The sequence below is a fragment of the Psammomys obesus genome, unplaced genomic scaffold, assembly GCF_907164565.1.
Source record: "Psammomys obesus unplaced genomic scaffold, mPsaObe1.curated_primary_1811, whole genome shotgun sequence".
In the NCBI taxonomy this organism is placed as follows: domain Eukaryota; kingdom Metazoa; phylum Chordata; class Mammalia; order Rodentia; family Muridae; genus Psammomys; species Psammomys obesus.
Window position 1 is genome coordinate 11580445 of NW_026585626.1, and position 20208 is coordinate 11600652.

At 39.2% G+C, this 20208-nt stretch overlaps 1 protein-coding gene across 1 annotated transcript in view; it reads left to right on the forward strand.

The window, feature by feature from the left end:
• The window catches only part of Kcnh8 (potassium voltage-gated channel subfamily H member 8), a 427312-nt gene that overhangs the window by 379465 nt on the left and 27639 nt on the right, over nt 1-20208 (forward strand). Inside the window, exon 12 of the mRNA XM_055614910.1 lies at nt 18485-18523. Coding sequence (XP_055470885.1) covers nt 18485-18523 — 39 coding nt within the window. The remainder of the gene's footprint in view (nt 1-18484; nt 18524-20208) is intronic.

Consider the following 20208-nt stretch of genomic DNA (forward strand, 5'->3'; position numbering starts at 1 on the left):
TGTGTGTGTGTGTGTGTGTGTGTGTGTGTGTGTGTGTGTGTGTGTGTTCTTTTAAAAAAGAGGCTGCGAAGGTTAAATCCAGTTAGGGGGAGGGACTCAGAATGAGTTTAGGGTGAGAAGTGGATTTGAATCAAAATAATGCATTCATGTATGAAGAGAAAAAAGAAAACCATTCATTAGAAAAAAAAAAGTTTTGAGAGGTGAAATGAATTTAAATTGGCAAACCCAGGCCTCTAGAAAAAAAATGGTTTACGTGTTGTTATAAGATATTTCACCAGTGTGTAATCCAGCCATCTGTTGTCTTCAGTGGTGAGCTGTGGGGAGCAGATCTGAAATGTACATGATTAAATCTTCCCAGTTATCTTTCTCACATCTTCTCTTCAGCATTAACTTGAAGTGTCCAAGTGGAAATACATATCTGTCCAGCTCTGAACCCCAGGTTTCTAATACACAAAAGTCAAGCTTTAACTCATTTCTCTTTTTTATTATTCATTCACTCACTTATTCATTCAGTGTGTGTGTTTGTATGTGCGTATGTTTTTAAGTATGATATGTGTATGTATACGTGCAGGTTACTTGTGACCATATGTGTACATGCATGGAAACCAGAGACCAGCTTCAAAACACTGTCTGTCTTGATTTGTGGGAAAGTCTCTTGCTGCAAGTTGGGGCTTGCTGACTTGACTAAACTCATTGGCTGGAGAACTCCAGGGGTGCTCTGGCTCCCCTTCCCAGCACAGGCACACATCACCACACCCAAATATTAATAAGGGAGGCTGGGAACTGAAGTCAGATCCCCATGCTTGCTCAGCAAAACATTGCTGACTGAACTATCTCCCTGGGGTCGAGTTCTGTATTTTTATGTCAGCCCTATCAAATACAAGTGTCACTGTGAAAAGCATTGAGTTTCATGTGCCTTTGAGCCGCGTCTGGCCTAGATAATTTCTTGCATGACTAAGCTATCCTGAATCTATGGCATTCAGCTGCATGCTTCCTAGAACTGAGACTGACTAGATCCTTCAAGTGAAACCTTTGATTTAGCAGCATCTTGTACTGTTGGTGTGACTACATTTTGATGTAATTCGAGTCAAGACTCTATGGGGAAAGGGAGTTTTTCCAAGGAAAGTACTTGCTTTAAATTTAGTCCTTGTTTCAATGTGAAGTAAAATTGGGCTGCTAGGAAGCAGTTTTCTTTTAAAAACGATTTACCAAATAGTAATAATTTTAAAAATTAGATCTGACAACCTGGATTCTTAGTTCTCCAAGAGTAGCCTGTGTGTAGGTGTACATCTGCTTTAGAACATGATTAATACTGCCTCACTCTGAGAGAAGTATTCTCAGAAAATTGTACATCGAACGACTCACATGTGATTTTTATCATGTCAAGTTTCCTTGTCACTTGTGGCCCAGCAAGATGTCTTGGTTTTTCAGTTGTTTGTCTTAAAATTTCCTCCTTTAGGAAGCAAAGATAAAAGTCTTCAAAATGTCCTGCAGTCAGCCTTTTCACCTACTGTGAGAGAGCTTAAGAGAGAATTGGGCAGGGAGAACTCAGCTGGTGGCAGACTGGAGCTGCTTCGTGTATCCAAAATTAGGTTTAGAAGCTTTCCTCATACTGAAGATCTTAGGTGGTTTTAGAAAGCAAACTTGGTACCTTGAAAGCAAAGATGTCTCCTGTAGCATCTCCAGAGCCCAGGGATGTCTTGATTCTCATGGTGTTTGAATGAACTTTATAGTTGAACTTCTCAGAATTGAGGACTCCTACGTCTGACTTTAGCAAAGCCTCCCTGTGACTCTTTCTATTCCTTTTACCAGTGTGTGTGTGTGTGTGTGTGTGTGTGTTTATGTGTATGTGCATGTGTGTGTTTATGCGTGTGCACGTGTGTGTGTGTTTGTGCATGCATATGTGTGCAGGAGTGTATGGGGAATGGGGGTGGTTAGAGGACAACTTTTAGGCCTTTGCTCTCTTCTTCTACCACTGTTTCTAAGGATCGAACCTGGGTCACTGGCTTTGTTTGGTGTTGTAATAATAATAAAAAAATTGGGCTATGTATTATTTGCCCTATAATTTCATGATGGTATAATTATCTAACTTGTTATCACAAATAAAGAGACAGAGACACCTGTTAGATTTTATAATTGCCTTATTTTTACCTTGGGCCGGGCAGATATTTTACCTACACGGTCTAAGTAACCTCACCTTCCACTTCCTGGCCCTCATCCAATGCCATTCACATTAACCATCTTCATCTGGTCTACCTTCCATAATCCCATTATTCTTGCTTATGTTTTAATTTTGGTTTTTTTTTCCATCCACATCATCCTTAGAGTCCTTCTGTCTTCCCCATGTGGTTCCTTCTCGACCCAACCCATTATGGTGTCCTCCTTCCTCCACTTTCCCATCTGTCTGTCTCCTTCCCTTGATTCTCTTGTCCTCAAAAGCCTTCGAACCTTAGCCATGCTTATCCCATTCTGCCCTCCCTAGGTATAGGCAGTTTAATCAACCAGTCAGGTTTGTCTTAGGCAGGTTCACACAACAAGGATAGGTATATCTGGGGAGTAACCAGAGCTTGAGGACTAGCATCAGAACAACCCCCAGCAGTTTGGCAAGAACTCTTACCTACTGAGCCATCTCAAGGGCAACACCCATCTCATTGCTTCATTCTCTGCACTATGATTGGTCTCAACTACTTTGGCTGTTAAAGAGCTTAGTAAAGGCTGGCTCAATAGATTCCACTGATACATATTTCTGCTAATTCTGACATTGTTTCTCTTGCCTACACCTCTGCTTCAGCAAGATGAGTTTGTGATCCCAAAAACCATCAAAGGAAGAAAATTATTCTTATCTCTTCTCAAGCTACAGAGTAGCTCTTTGAAAAACCTCTTATGTTAAGATTAGTGTTAGTAGAAGAACATTGACAAAAACATTTAAAACTCCTGATGGGTTTTGGGGTGAATCAAACTGGAGACACTGACTGAAAACAGAAACAACTCAAATGGAGTAGTAAAAAAGGGGAATCACTATTTACACACACACACACACACACACACACACACACACACACTATATATATATATATATATATATATATATATATATATATATATATATACCCTAGATCTCAGATCTCATCAGGATCTCAAACTCTGGTAGAATTTTCTTTCAACTTTTTACTTTTACTTTCCTCTGTGTTCTTCTACTAATACACTCACCATTTTTCTTTACTCATCTAAACGGAATAAATGAGCTGTTGGCTGGTTCTAGAATTCTAGACTAATTCTGGTATAGAAATGTAGGGTGACGCAACTTGGATCAAGCGGTCACCTTTTCAGTTATCAGGAAGGCATGAAACAGGGAAAAATACTATAGTGCCTGGTGGCAACATGGCAACCCTGTGGCATGCATAATTGAGATAAGTAACAAGATCCAGCAAAAGGCTCATGGGCAGAAGCTGTTGCTGAATAGAGGAAGCAGAGCAAGTGATGGTGAGGATGGGTCTCTTCTGTGCAATTGCATTCACTGTAGGCTTCCATGAAAGTGTATGTCAGCAGCATTTCCATAGCAACCAACCACCATTAAGATATACATAAAAAAGGCTTAAGCCATCTTGCAGAGACTCACTATGTTAACAAACTCTCTGCTACTGTGACAAAACACCTGAGAAAATCAACTTACAGGAAGAAAAGAAAAGTTAATTTTAGCTCAAGGCACCAGAGATTTTGATCCACAGTTGTTCAGCTCTGGTCTGGATCTTGCCATTTCTGGGTTGTGGTGAACAGAGTAAACAGTGGAAAGGTGTGATGGAGCAAATGGTGGTGGGAAAAGAAAGGAGAGAAGACAGGGTGTGCTCCTCAAGGGCAAGTCCCAGTGACCTGCCTTCTTCAACAAGACCCCACACCTTCCAACACCTCATTAAGTTATAAGCAGTTGACTTAACTCATCTGTCAGACCTTACTCCTCATACTTTAGTCAGTTGATGAAAGCCTCACCTGTGCACAAGAAGCCAAGCCCTCAAAATATAAGGATTTGGGGGACATTGACACTGCCCTGGAGTTTCTCTTGTGCAGTCTCTTGCTGTCAATCGGTATGTGATACCTAGTGTGTCCCCTACCTCATATCAAGTGCACTTGGTGCCATCTGAGTGTTTCAAACTGTGCTTGCACTATGAGTCAGGAGAAGTTTGATTTTAAAGCTCTTCCAGAGGGTGGGGAGGTAAGGTGGGCTGAGAAAGGCAGAGGAAGAAAGGTCACCTGCTATTCCATAAATAAGACCAAGAAAACGTCTTTCCTTCCTTGGTCTTTCTCCACTCTGTGGGGAGCAGCAGATGTTTAGCCTGAAATAAAGAGTGTAAGATTTGCATAGGAACACACATGCTCACCAACAGGCTTGGCTCTGTGTATATTTAGTCCTTCAGAATGAGGAACTGCCCACTTTATCCTCCAGGCATCCTCAGACCCGACCCACCGAGATACGGAGTGAGAGATAGAGGCTCTATCATCACAATATGCTCTCTGGCAGTTTAGGTTTTACAAGTGCACAGATGCCCCCTCTGGAATTGCTCCAAAGCTAGCACAGCACAGCCCTACCCTCACAACGAAGGCTCTATAAGAAGACCCTGGTGATCCAGCCCACAGTAGCTCCATGAGCACTCATTGCTAAGCACTTTATAAACCTTAACTTATTTTATTATTATTATTATCAATAAAAATGTTGGATGTTGCATTAGTTATTTTTATCATCACTGGTCAAAATACCTAACAGATACAGCATGAGGGAAGAAGGCCTTATTTTGGCTTACAGGTTTGAGGGATTTCAGTCTATGATGGTAGGGAAGACACGGTGGACAGGTTCAGGGTGTTTTAGTGGGAGCTTAGAGCACAGTCATCACATCTTACAGATAAGAAAACAGAGACAAGAAGTAAGGCTGGCTTGTGTACCTCAAAGGCATGCCTCTAGGAGCCACCCGGAAGTCCCCATGTGCAAAAGTTTTCACAACCTCTCAAAACCATCCCAACAGCTTAAGCATTCAAACAATTGTGCCTGTATGGTGCAGTTCACTTTAAAATAAATGTGTTTATATTCCAGATAAGAAGACCAGCTAAGGATCAGAGAAGCTAAAACTGGTTCAGAGTTCTTCAGCAAATAAGCAAGGCAGATGAGAAACTTGAATGACAGACACAAAATGTCTGACTCTTAAATTCAATTGGAACTTAGTATATATTTAAAATAAAGTTTCAAATTCTTGCTCAGTCCCTTAATTCTAAAAGCATGAAGTTCCAGCTAATGGTAATAGAGTATCATTCAAAAGAAAAAAATTTCACTGATAAAGAAGCTTTATAAGTCAAACTGTAGGTAAATAAACCACAGCTCTTTTTGATGATAAATCAGGAAAAAAACCTTTTTTTTTTTGTATGTTTACTTCAGTCAAGTTTTATGACAACTCTGCCAACCCATAAGTGGGGACTTAGGTTTCATTTTGGTTGTACTTTTGTGAAATTAACCTATTCAAACTAGCTTCAAGAGAAGTACCAATTTATTCACTCACAGAACTAAAAAGCCAGTCTTTGGGTAGATGTCTGAGTGGGTTATGCATAATTAGAAAGGATAAAGTCCCCCACAAAAGAAAGTAAGCACATATTTCAAAATACGAGGGAGTCTCACCAAATTTGATTTTCTTCTGTCAAATGACCCTTTGGTAGCCCATATAGTAATACAGAAAGGAAAAGATGCCAGTGGCTACTAGCTGTATATTACATCATTTAATTTATTTTTAATCTCAGAGTCTGGATCATGCTCATAACATGGTAGTCGAGTGTCTGTCTGAGAGGTATACTCCCAGAGATTTCAGAATTAATGAAGGATTTAAACTCAATCAAATTCTAGTCTTCTCAATAAAGCCTGATAGATTTGTCTAAGAATACCTACTGTAAAGAGATGGAGCCTGGTCTGTTCTGGACATACTCTTGTCCAAAGCTGCAATTAATCACATTTACTTTGGCCTCTTAAGTCTGAATTCTATTTCTTGTCCTTTCCCATAAAAACTATGGTACAACCAAGAACTTCAAGAAACATATTTCACAACCAGAGGAAAAGAAAGATGGTGAAATGACTATGCCTTGGTCACTTACATTATTCTTTCCCTGTGTATGTGTTATTTGTTTGCAAACATCCATTCATTAGTAGTCCTGGGATTATGGTCTCACTCTGGAAGAATTTCTTCCCATTTATGAATGTGCTTTTTGAAGTGTTGTGTACATTGTTATCTTCTTCTCTGTCCTGTGGTTCTTTGCCCTGTGTGATCCTGGGTTTCTGTGCAGGCCTGTAACTTGGATTTGGCTTCTACACAGAGACGGGGATTCTGTTTCTCTCTGGAGCAGCTAGAGAGCTTTAGAGAGAGGCCATGTGCTAGGTCTGGGTGTGGAAAGGTTTTCCACTGAGTGTTACAGTTTGGCTCTTTTAGCATGAGGTCACTGGGGGCAGTGGAAGCTCAGGTGTTCCAAAGCCTATGGAGACACCAAAGTGTTACAGCTCTTGGTTAAGCTGCTGTGTTAAGCATGGCAGAGAAATGGGTGGAAGCCCATGCAAGCCCATGCCTGGCTGGCTTGCAGCTAAAGCAAAGGTCTGGCATGGTCCAGGCCCAGTGGGCAGAGGGCAGGCCCGACTGAAAGGCAGCAGGAAGGGGATGAGTGATGAATCTCAGACAGTCGTGGTAAACGACTGATGGTAGGTATCGCTCAGTCAGCAGGATGCACCCCCAGCACATCTACTTGAATTTAGGAATTTATAAGCCTTTGGGCAGTGGGATGAATGTGTTTGATTCACTGGGGTCAGGGGGTCAGAGATACTTGATTTGCATGTAGTGTGGTACAGTACATTTTCCAGGCGGTAGCGTGGTCCTATCACAAGAAGGAATGGGTGAGTGGAAAATCTCCAAGTACAAATGAAGATTACTGCTTGACTAGTATCCTTAGCAGAGGGGAGCATTTTTAGGATTCCTAGATGCTTGCTGGACCTGTTTTCTTATCAGGAAAGGGTCTGGCCTGTAATCTGCCCTGAGAGCTCTGTGATGCTCCTTACACAACCCGGGGTTATCTAGATCAGGGAGACTTTTAGAATCCCAGGGAGAAAAGGGAGTCTGACATCATAGAGTGCAAATAAATGGCTCTCCAGAGATGTCAGTCTTCAACATCATCCAGCAGAGCCCCTTACCTCCCTTCTCTTGCTTCAATTTTAAAAGGAGACTTAAAATCTCCATTGCACTCTCATTTCAAATACCAAATAGTATTATAGTTTTTTATGGTGTCAGATTTACTCCAGGAAGAAGTTTGAAGTCTTAATTAAACTGAATAAACATCTCTTTAGAATACTCTTTAAATGTGAGTACCTCACGTTTGCCAACAAATAACACATTCTCAGTAAATCTTAGGGACGCCCACCCGCACACTCACGCACACTGTGTTTGTGTTGAAGAATTGAGTCTGTAAATGAACAAAGCACTGTTTTTAGTTTAGATTTTGTTCACTTTTCTCAGTCAAATTGCAAATACTTTACCTGTGGGTATGTTAGCACTTTCACAAAACGTAATTTTTATTGTGTTCTTTCTAATAGAACTTACTCTCATGAGAGCTGATGGAATACTCCTCACTGCTTTGTTATAGCCAACATTCCATCGTGTGAAGCTGTGTGGGTCTAGGAACATTTCACAGGCCGTCCTTAGTCACCTGGGACGTTTCCTGTTAGGCCCCTAATCTCAAACCCTGGCTCAGCTGTTACAGCATAAGCTGGTGGGTGGCATGCCGAAAGCAGTTTTAAGTGAGCTAAGTTGGTAGACATAAAATTAAAATTAAAAACAAATCACAAAATCCCAGGATAAACAGCTTTGATACTGTTTTTTTTTTCCTTAAAGTTCCCCCAAAAGGATGGAGACAGCAGAAAGAACAGCATATGGCAGCAACAGCCTGCTTCCAGTAAAGCAGACTGTGCTCAGCAGGCAGATCATGTAGTCTGCAGTCTGATAGAATCCCACGTAGCTGTTGGTTCACCACTTAAACCCAGCATTCCAGGACCAAAGAAGTGGTAGCTTTGAGTGGAGGGAACAGCAGCCAACAAGTCAGAAACATGACTCAAATAAGATGCTAAGTCTCTGGGAAAGCTATAGTTCCTTGAAATTATGAACCAGAAAACCAGCTTGGGATGGGGGTTGGGAGAAGAAGGGTGCATTTCAACAAATGAATGAGATTTAAAGGCTTTGGTTCCATGTCATTGAGGAAACTGATTAAGGAAAAGTCTAAGATAAACATCTGCAAGATGTTAAGCTTTTCCCAATGTGGTAATCCCAGTCACATTTTTTTCTGTTGAGATTAGAGTCTGTGAAAGCAGAACATATGGTGACTCTTCTGTGCCATTGCATTTCCCGCATTCATAAGCACTCCCAGGTCTGGCCAGCTGAGTGAAATATTTTTGCATCCGATTATATTATTATTATTATTATTATTATTATTATTATTATTATTATTATTATTACTATTATTCAAGTTATATTTCTCTTTAAGCCTAGTAGCCACATTTTCATTCTGGTGATTAATACAAAAGCTAGCATGATATAAGAAAAACAAAGAGGATTCTGTCAGAGAGCCATGAATGGGGATCTGTAAGCCTTAAGCATTAGACCCATAGCTAGGTTTAGGGTTGGGGTTAGAATTAATACTCATATTCTAAAGCCAGAGTCATTGCTCCAAATGACAGAATGTTGCAAGTTTCCTGAAAACCCCAAAGAAATAGGCTAGCAAGGGATCTTGTACAATAGGCTGAGAGGCTAAAGAAATACAACAACAATCATTTTGTAGAAATCTATACAGACTTAAGTTATGCCATTTTAAGAGCGCCCCACTGTAAATGTTATACCCACTCACAATAGACTTGTGCCATCTGTCATTCCACGTTTGTAAGAGGAGGAGCACTCCACTGGGTGTCACTGTGATTCTCCTTACACTTGGGAAGGGGACTTTGTGAGTAGGTTTCTCCTTCAGCGCCCTTTGCATTTTCTCTGACGGAAGGCACTTATGGGAGAAATGGTTTATTTTAGCTCACAATTCCATGTTACAGTACATCACTGTGAGAAGTAAAGGGTATAGGAACTGAGGCTTCTGGTCATCACATCCAGTCAATAGTAAAAGGAGAATGAATGTATGCATGCTTAGTGCTTGGCTAAGTTTCTCCCGACATCACCATAGACAATTTCTCATTGAGACTCTCTTTGCAGGTGGTTCTTGAGTGTGTGGAGTTGAAAGTTAAGACCAATAATCATGCTTCTCATATGATAACTCTAACTTGTCCACATAGTATAATTCAGGAAAGGGAACTTGTTCATCCTCCATTCCCCAGAAACTTTGTTTTTGGATTCTTCACTACTTATTTTAAGAAATTAAGGAATTACCTAACTTTTAATTAAAGCTTGGGATCAAATTATAAAATTGCATAAGAAAAATAGAAAATGCACATTAATGTGTGAATAACTGGTGGATGGTTTTTCTCCCATACAAAAGCAGTTTGAGTAGAGATACTGTTGGAAAAGAGACCCGGGTGAAAATTGGAAATATGTTAGTTATATTATGATATAGTTTTTCTTCTGGCAACTTCCATCATTGATGCCCAGTGGAACCACTGCAGACATGGTTCATTCTAAATCTCCTTGTCTTATAATTTCATTGAAAATGTTCACAGACAAGCATTTTTAACCAAGATGTAATTAACAAATAACACTTTCCACACCATGCATATGTGCCATTACCATGAGTAGAACAATACTTACCTTAGAAGCCTTACATCGTACTGACCATGAAGATTTCATTCTTACCTGGGAACCACTGAGCATTGATAAAATTTGAAGGCCATCATGAACACCTCCTCACACTGAAATTTTAGAAATTTCCTTAAGCAAATGTACGTATGTGTTTGTCATGTGGAACATACCTGTGACCTTCGATGATAACTTCCTTGTGGCTGAGTGAGCTTCACTGTGTTGCTGTAGTCCAAATAGGCCAAGTGCTCCATTTTGATCTGCTGACTCCAACAGTCGTCACAAAGAACTGTTCAACTCTCCCGTTTCCTGTGTAATTGGTTTCCTGAACAGCATACTATACTTTGTTTTATGTTAATATTTAGAGAACCATTGGGAGTTGAGATATACAGATTTCTCACAGCAAACCAAGCATCTTGTTTAACTGACTTGGCTCAGATGGAAAATCCTCAGAGGGTATCCTGAAAGTCTCATGAACCATGCTCCTGTACTTCCTTACTGTCAGGGTGTATGTCTTTACAGACTAACCAGGGGCCAGTGGAGCCTGATCAGAAGCAGGTCACTAGGGTGAGGGATTCAGCTGAATATAGTTACTTTAAGAGGCGTACATTTTTTGGTTAAATGACTCAAACTGTTTAACTCCCAAATAAGTACTTTGAGAAACAGCTTCTCAAGCTTGAACTCCTTAAAAATCACAGAGCATTGCTGAATAATTTCCACTGAGTTTTTTTTTTAATGTAACTGTGTATATTTTTATCCTTCATTCTATAATGACATAGACCATGTCTTCATAACATTTTCTTCCTAAAACCATCCTGTATTTCCCAAGCTTTTAAATAGGTATAAAGATTGCCTCTGGGTTTTCTTTTGACTCACACTTTATACTTTTTACAATTGAATTCAGAGAAAAGCATCCTTGACTTAATTTGCACATAGTTTCAAGGTCTGGCCAATGCTGGTTCTACCTATGGATATTTGAAACTGTCTTTTTTTTTTTTTAGAGACAAGGTTTCACTATGTAGCTCTGGCTATCTTGGAACTAACTGTGTAGACCAGGCTGGCCTCAAACTCAGAGGAATCCACCTGCCTCTACCTCCTGAGTACTGGGATTAAAGGCATGTGCCATGATGCTCAGCTTCTGTCTTCTTTTTTAAAGGGAAATAAATAACAGAGTTGAGATCAAATACACTGCAAAGCCATGTCATTCTGTTATATGGTATTATGCAGACAAGCATGGCTCTGTGGTAGGGAATGCCAGCTCTTTGGGTAGAATCTACATTTAAGAAGGATATGGCTGATTTGTTTGTGACAGTCTCTACACATAATAATTTCAAGCTGAAAAAAAAAACTCATCTGTGTAAATGTCAAGATAGCAGTGACCCAGCTCAGTTACTGATGTGAAATGCCATAATCCCCCACTCTCCACATTAAGCAAAACTTTGGTTTATAGTTGACATATCAGTAAAATATAATTGACATTACCTGGCATGAACAACTCTTGATGCGTATAGTAGACAGAATGCTTAGCAAATGTGACACTGTGAGCACTATTTTTCCAGCTTTAATTCAATGTGAGAATCTCTTGTGAATGAGGAAGCTGATGTGATGAACAGCAGCCCTACAGAGTACAGACGCTCTCTCTCTGGAGAAACAAGAAAGCTGGACATTATTCTCCTGTCACCTGTGACAGGAATACTGTATATTGTGGCCAGAAGATAGTGAACAGAAGGGACTCAAAGAGTTTCCACTGTCGAAATGAAGGATTACCATTGATATCTTTTTACTACCTGTTGATACCTCACTTCAGTCTCTCAGAGAGAAAAGTGGATCAGAAATGAAAATTTTACTCCTCAGTTGGCTAGTTGGCTCTATTATATGACAATCAGTTATTCTTTTACTAATGTATATTTTAACAGCATGAGTTGCGGGTTTTTTTGTAAATGTGCTTCTTTTATGTTCTTATCCAAAACAACACCAATACTGCTTCTATTGCTGTCTAGTAAAGATGACAAATATGGAATAATCTCTTTGCTAAATGAGGACCCTGGTTACTTCAATCTGAAGATATCACAAGTCAGCCAAAAGAAGAGCCTTACAGTCAACATCTCATTTAGCTGTAGAAAACTTTTCTGCCAGCCCATACTGGTATGTATAAGATTACATACCTGAGAGCACAGACATGTATAGATTCATACATTGGTTTATAAATCCTGACCTGATTAAAGTTAGACCTACTTGGGCCACTGGCCAGTGTACAGTTTAAAATGGGTGTTCCACCCCAGGGTACCATTAAGATCTGCTTATTCAGTTTCATAGTGGTCAACTCCTCAGTAGTTCAGGTTCATGAAGGGAATTTGAGAATAAAAAAAGATTACTAACAATGCTTCAGTACTCATGATAAACCTCTCAGATCCTCTTTAAAAGTGAGAACATCAGCCTTCCACGAAAGGTCTGTCCCCAACAATTCTTTCTCTGGTACTGTCTCTCAGAATTCAGGAGAGTTTAGTGCATGAAAGAAACAGATGAAAGAAACCAGAGAGACCCCTTTCTCAAGAAAAGAATTGCTGGAAATTAATTTTTAAGGCATTTTAAGCTAGCATTCAAAATGATTACTTTTATTATGATACACATACATGTTCTATTTTCTCTGTCCATGGAAATTCTAATAGAAAAACTGAGTCATTGAAGAACTTTTGGAAAATATGAGTTAAGTGGCCTGAGTCAAATATGAAAAACTTATCTGGCTTCTTCAGGAATTACAAGCTACAAATACAAATCTGAAGATTCAAAGCTATGATCCATATATGCAGTTAGTGTTCAGTTATCATATTGACTTTCTGTAGTCTTTTGATTATGTTCCCTAGTTATATCATAGAAAGTTTTTCTTTCTCCTTTAACTCTGGAAGATAGTTCTGCCGAGTAAAATATCTGGATTGGCATAAGTAAAAAAATCCCTCATTGGTGAGACATCTCTCTAGCCCCTATTCTGTCTTCTTTGTGACCTAGTCTATTGATGAGACTTTCTTTTTTTGAGTCTTTTTATTGGGTTGTGAAATTTTTCATTTCCATATATAGTTAGCTTATGTTTTCCTCAGTATTTGTCTCTTTTTTGAATTCCCTTTTCATGATCTGAATTGCTTTCATTGTTTCACTCAGTCATCAGTTTGTGTTTTTTTGAACTTCAGAGGATTTCTTTTCACTTGCCCTCTTTAAGTTCATTCAGATGTTTATTCATTTCCTCTTTAAACTTCTTGAACTCTTTGAGAGTGTTTATAATTGTTCTTGTAAATTCTGTGTTTCCATATTTATCTTGGTTGTTCTTGTTGGAGAAGAGTCTTATAGGATTAATGGGCTGTGGAGAGACATATTATCTTGGTTTTTCATATTTCTTTTGTTTTTGTGCTAGGACTTGGGCATTTAAAGTGAAGTTGTTAGTGTATTTTGATATCAGTTTCTAGCCTACTTGTACTGAGTGGGAGTTTAGCCCTGTATTTCTGTTGGCTCCACTTTGCTGGTTTCAGGTCACTCTTCCAGATACTCTGTGTTCATTTGTCAGTGAGGAGGCGGAAGTCATTTCAATTGACGGGACATTGTGGGACGGTCTCTGAAGCAAAAACAATTGTGTGATGTTTGAGTCAAGTCTCAAGACAGTCAACTAGGTGGGTCCAAAGTGGTAACCCTGGGGGGGATCATGCTTGAGCAAAGTTGTTGAGCAGGTGGTGCAGGGAGCGGGGCCAAGAGGAATTAACCACCAGCTCCCAAGAGTCCAGCTAGCTGCTTAGACTGGTTTCCAGAAAAGCAGGGTACTGGGAAACTGGGTAAGAGGAGGTTGCTAAGGAGACATACTGGTAAATCTTACGAATGCATCTTACTGCTGGACATAAGCCTAGAGAGAAGGGAGAAGCCACACAGATGACAGTGGGTAGGGCTACAAAGACTTCCCAAGAGAATCCTCCCATTCCCGGAGCTGAGAATGAATCTAAATAAAAGCTCACCTCCGTTCTTCATATCTGATTTTTGACCTTTTTATATTACCAACCTCTACCACTCTAGTTAATTTGTCTTTTGAATACCCTTTAGCTAGAAGATTTTCCTATTTTCTAGATGTAAAATCTATAGTAGGAAGAATTTCAAATTGTACAAACCTGCTATCCCTCAATTGTCTCTAACCTTTCAGTCTTCTGAAGGAAGGACATGGAAATTAATAAATATTTTTCCATCCTAAAAGGAGTTCATATTTTTCCTGGGGAGAAAATGACTAAACAGAGTTCTACAAAGATCTAAAATCTCCAAAATGTTTAAGCAGTGTTTAAGCAGTTAGCCTAGTACCATATGCTTTACATGGGGTTTGGGAGGTTTGTTTTACATCAAGCATCAAATCCTTGGCTAGATTAAATTCCATGTCTAGCATGTAGGCTTTCAGCTCTGTAAATTCATTTCATACTGGAAATACATGGAAAATTCTGGCTCTGTGAAGGAGAACTATGGGATTGGAAGCTGGCTGTCCTAGTTTCCTTTCTATTGCTATGATAAAACCCATGACCAAAGCCAGCTTGCACAGGATGAGTTTCTGTTTATTATACTGCCACATTATAGTACATCTAGAGAAGACATGGCAGGAGCTAAAGGCAGAAACCTGGAGGCAGGAACTGTGGAAGACCCTGCTTGCTGGTTTGTTATTTATTTTACTATTTAGCAACCATTCTTATACACCACAGAACCATGGCCTCTGAGATGGCATCAACCACAGTGGACTGGGCCCTCACACTTCAGTCATCAGTCAAGAAAACGAACCACAGACTTTCCTACTGGCCAATCTGATGGAGTGGTTTTTTTGTTTGTTTGTTTTGTTTTTTGTTGTTGTTTGTTTTGTTTTTGTTTTTTTGGGTTTTTTTGGCTGAGGTTCCATCTTCCCAGATTACTCTAGTTTGTGTCAAGTTGATAGAACTAACCAGTGTACAAAGTTTCTGGCTGAGAGTTTGCTGTTCACTTAACTGATGACATAAGCAAGTTATTTCTTCTCCCTGAATTTCAGTTAGCTTATTTCTAAAATTGTGGAGTAGCTCTGACTCTGTGCGTCTTCCCTTTTCTGCTTTTTGTTTGTTCTTGGAGAATTTCACGCATCCCAGCAATGTATTTTGAGCATGTCCACCCTCATGTTCTTCCAGCCAACTCTTCCTGAATCTCCCATCACATTTTTCCTCTCCCAACTTCATGTCTTCATTATCTTTTTAACATGTAATCACTGAGTCCAGTTAGTGGCTGCCTGTATGCACAAGGGTATGGGACCACCCATAGACGCATAGGCAACCTGTGGTGGGACTCGACCTCTGAAGAAAACTGACTCTCCCTCCCCCCCGCTGCCAACTGCCAATAGCTCTTCAAATATGGATGAGGCCTCATGAGGCCCTTCCCTGTTGGTTCTGAAATGAACTGGGTTGACCTTCTGTAGGTCTTCTAGCCTGACCTGGACTGGGTATTGTAGCCCACACATCACTGACTGAAAGAGATTTCATCCAGTTAGCATGCTAGAGTCCGATTTGTTAAACACATATTCAAGTTCTCAAGGTCTTCTGTTACCAGGTAGGTCTGGAATCCATTGTGGCAGAAGCTCTAAGGTCAAGTTTAGCTATAAATTCCTAGGTTTCCATTAAATAAACTAGATAAGCATGAAGTGTTATTTACCAGAATGAATTTATCTTGATACTCTTTTAACCATAAGTAATTAATATCATATTCAAATAAATATATTCAAATAGTCTCTCAGCTGGAAAATTACTAAGTATGAACACACATATACATAGTATGTGAACTATACACATTGTATGTGAACTATACATATGTATGTATATGTTTGTGTGTGTATTATATTATATAAACATATATATGTAGCCTACTTAACCCTGCTTGACTCTAGACCGTGAATGAACCCAGTAAGACTATGTTTGTTAATCGAGGACAACAAAATAAGTGAATGGAAATACATCCTATGCAGGACATATTTTACCATATGATTGAACACCTAAACAAAGAACTGCAGTTAGCTAAGAAATGTAGAGAGCAAGAGAAGTAAGTCTTCCTTCATGGAGACTCTAATTGGTTATCCACTACCAACTGGTCAGTTCTGAAATCATGTACATACAACACTGGACAGATTCAGCAGGTCATATGTATCTGTGTGTCTATGTGTGCGTGTGTGGTTTATTGATGCAGGGTTTCTCTGTGTAGCCTTGGCTGTCCTGGACTCACTTTGTTGGCCTTGAACTCACAGAGATTTGCCTGCCTCTGCCTTCCTGTGTGTTGGGATTACAGGTGTGCACCAGTGCACCTGGCTACCAGGTTATATCTATGCATTTATATATTCTATTCATGTAACAATAGCAATTAGGGAGAAGGAAGTAGTAGTTTGACAGCTATCAAGGTAGGGAGCCATCACTGGGGGGGGGGGGATGCTGGTAAAAGGGAAGAGATAGAAGGAAATGTTGTAATGTTATTTTGATACAAACAATAATAATAAAACTTTGAAACATTTTGCTCACTGTAGCAAATAACCTGTTCTTACTTCCCTCAACTTAATCAGTGCAACCTTACAATCTTTAGAAAATCCTTGTATTGTCTAGTACTTTATTTCCTGTTTAGCAACAGGGAGATTTTAAAGTACCTACCTTATATGATCACGAGAATAAACAGATATAATGCCTGAGAAGACTTATTAAGGTGCTGATTAAATGCTGAATTCTTAACTGACAGTAATGCTACCTTTGGTATTTTATCCTGAAGTTTCCCTCGGTCAGCAGCATCAAGAGCACCTAGAAGTGCTCTACAAACTTGCATTCTCAAACCTGGCCCCAGACCTCTGCATCATAACATATCTTCCAATGAAATTCCATGGTGAGCCCAGACAAGGATGCCTGAGAGACACTAATAGAGAATATTTACCTGGGATTCACAGGTAAATATGCAAAGATATATCTTACAAAGACTCATGACCCCAGAGCACATTAACCTTAAGTCAAGAGCCTGGGAGTTGGGTACCTGCCCACATCCCAAGACATTAAAGCCATCATCTCTCTCATCCTTCCAGGGACATATCTAGGAAGGAAGAATCAAAACCTCCTAGGTATCATTGTTCTTTCTTTATACCAAGCTGTAACTGAAAGAATTTTTGAAGCACATTTTCATGTCTACCACAATATCAAGAGCACCACAATTTTGTCTTGTTTTTCACATTCTTAATTATTCAGCTGTCTTATTTGTCACTGTTTGGGGAATTATTTCAAACTTATGTCTAAAATGCTTCTGATTAATGCATATTAGACAACTAAGCAGATGCAGAATGGGCTGACTGCTTTCACAAAATTAAACATTGATGAAACATGTATTTGTACAACAATAATGATGCCACATATGCATAAATAATGACAGATCTTCTTCCCTAATCATCTCAGGGTGAAAATGATGAATGAGAGACAGATTTACCAAACACTTCTGGTTCACCATGTGAATGATTTTTGAGTGTATTTGTACATGTGAATAAAATTATGATAATTTATAGAATTTATTACCACATAAAAATATAAGAAATTATAATTAGGCTAAAAAAATGTTGTTGATATCAGAGTATGTTTTGAGGATATGTCAAATTTTCCAGATCTTTTTTATAAATTGTAGAAAATACAAATTATACATATCTTCTACAATACCGCAGCTTATACAGCATATGCTCTGGGGTCATGAGTCTTTGTAAGATATATCTTTGCATATTTGAGATAGAAATCTATCTTGTAATTGACAGCATATTTCAGTTTTGTTGGTATATTTTGTGTTTTGGAGGGAGTGAAGGGGTCTTTTTATTTCAACATAACATTTGTACTAATTATTTGGTAATTTCACATAATATACCCTGATCACACTCAATTCCCAGTCCTCTCATGTCTGCCTTTCCCCAACCCTATGACCTCCCGCTCTTAAAAAAGGAGAAAAAAAAACCAAAAACCAAAAACTCCACACAAGTCCAATTTGTGTTTCCCATACTGGAGCCTGCTCAAACTCCCTGTGGCCAAATCCTTAAAGAAAACAAATTCTGTTATCAAGCAATGTGATCTCTGGGATTTTTTTTTTTTTTTCAGAAAGAACACCTCAGTGAGTGAAACAGAAGGGACAGGAAAGGCATCTCATCTATTGCCAGCAGTTAAACAAGAAGGGAGGTTGCTGAGCAGTAATGAAACTAAATCAAAGAGGATTTCACAGATACAAGCTTTCACACAGCTAAAGGAAAACAGATGAATTCAGCCTGAGATTAGGAAAGACCAGTAGGAAAATGAAAAATGAAAGGCACTAGTGAAGCAAGCATCAATATATAAAGCACAGCAGTGCCTCACTGTCATCAAGGTTGAACTCCACCTGTGGTAGCCTGTGGTAGACATTCAGTTCAATGTTGTGTTCCATGGCAGACTTGAATTTTATAATATGTGTGATGTGGATTTCAGTGTTATGTCCTGTGAGAGACAACCAATTTATCATCCCTGGTAGGCTGACACATCAATCAGTAGAAGTCCTAGAGAGTGGAACCTTTTAGAAACATCTCTCAGAAGACATTTCTCCTTCCCCACAAAACACACTTCTTGAAATGTGTATTCTATTGAAAAGGCTTAAATGGTTGTTAAACTTTCTGTTTGTTCTTTCAGGTAATATCAAGATTATCGAACAAATCTACAGTCTCACAGGTATGGCTGACTTTTGTTTTGTATTTTTGTTTTTTGTATTTGTTTGCTATGTGGCCAAGGCTGTCCTAGAAAATTGCTATGTGGCCAAGGATGTCCTAGAACTCAACCACTGACCTGCCTGTTTTGTTCTTACCAAGTTCTAGTAACACAATAATACTGGCCTCATAAACAAGTTTTAGTAGTGTCCATTCTACTTCCATGTCACAGAGCATTTTTAGTAATGTTGATGTTCTGTCTTCTTTAAAAGTTTGATACATACAAAGTTTGAGCTGCCGTGGGCTACATCTGTGCAGGGGTTCTAGGTTATATCCATGCATGGCCCTTGGTTGGAGTATCAGTCTCAGAAAAGACCCCTGTGCCCTGATATATTTGGTCCTTGTGGAGCTCCTGTCCTCTCCAGGTCAACTAACTCCACCTTCTTTCACATGATTCCCTGCACTCTGCCCAAGGTTTGGTTATGAGTCTCAGCATCTGCTTTGATACACTGCTAGGTAGAGTCTTTCAGAGGCCCTTCTGTGGTAGGCTCCTATTTCTTGTTTTCTCCTACTTCCAATGTCCATCCTGTTTGTCTAAGTGAGGATTGATCATCTTACCCCAGGTCCTCCTTCTTGTTTAGCTTCTTTAAGTGTACAGATTTTAGTATGCTTATCTTATGTTATAGGTCTAGTATCCACTTATAGATGAGTATATATCATGTGTGTCTTTCTGCTTTTGGGATACCTCACTCAGGATGATCTTATCTAGATCCCACCATTTGCCTGCAAATTTCATGGTGTCTTTTTTTTTTTAATTGCTGAGTAGTATTCCATTGTGTAAATGTACCACAATTTCTGTATCCATTCCTTGGTTGAGGGACACCTATGCTGTTTCCAGATGCTGAGACTCATAACCAAACTTTCGGCAGAGTGCAGGGAATCATGTGAAAGAAGGAGGAGTTAATAAGACCTGGAGAACACAAGAGCTCCACAAGGAGAGCAACAGAACCAAAAAATCTGGGCAAAGGGGGTCTTTTCTGAGATTAATACTACAACCAAGGACTAATCATGGATATGACCTAGAACCCCTTCTCAGATGTAGCCCATGGCAACTCAGTATGCAAACGGGTACCCTAATAAGGGGAACAGGGACTGTCTCTGACATGAACTCAGTGGCTGGTTCTTTGACCTCCCCCTACGAGGTAGGAGCAGCCCTGCTAGGCCACAGAGGAGGACATTACAGCCAGTCCTGATGAGACTTAATAAGCTGGGGTCAGATAGAAGGGGAGGAGGACCTCCCTTATGGAATTAGGAGGGAATGAGGGAATACAAAGTGGATACAAAGTGAATAAACTGTAATTAATATAAAAATAAAATTTAATTTAAAAAAGTTTGATAGAATTCAGCAGTGAATCGAGCCCTAGGGTTTTCTTGTAGGAAGGAAAACATAACTTTTTTAAGCCTCATTTCTTGTTTGTATTATTTATACCTTGGAAGAGCAAATTGTCTAGGAATTTATCCATTTCTTCTAGACATTTTAAAAATAAATTTCTGAAATATTTGCTATCAGTCTTTCAGATTTTATTTTAAATTATTTCTAGTTTCATTAATTCAAGGTTTTTGTTTTACTTTGGTTCCTCTGGCTAAAGGTTGTCAATATTTTTACCATATATTATTATTATTATTATTATTATTATTATTATTATTAAT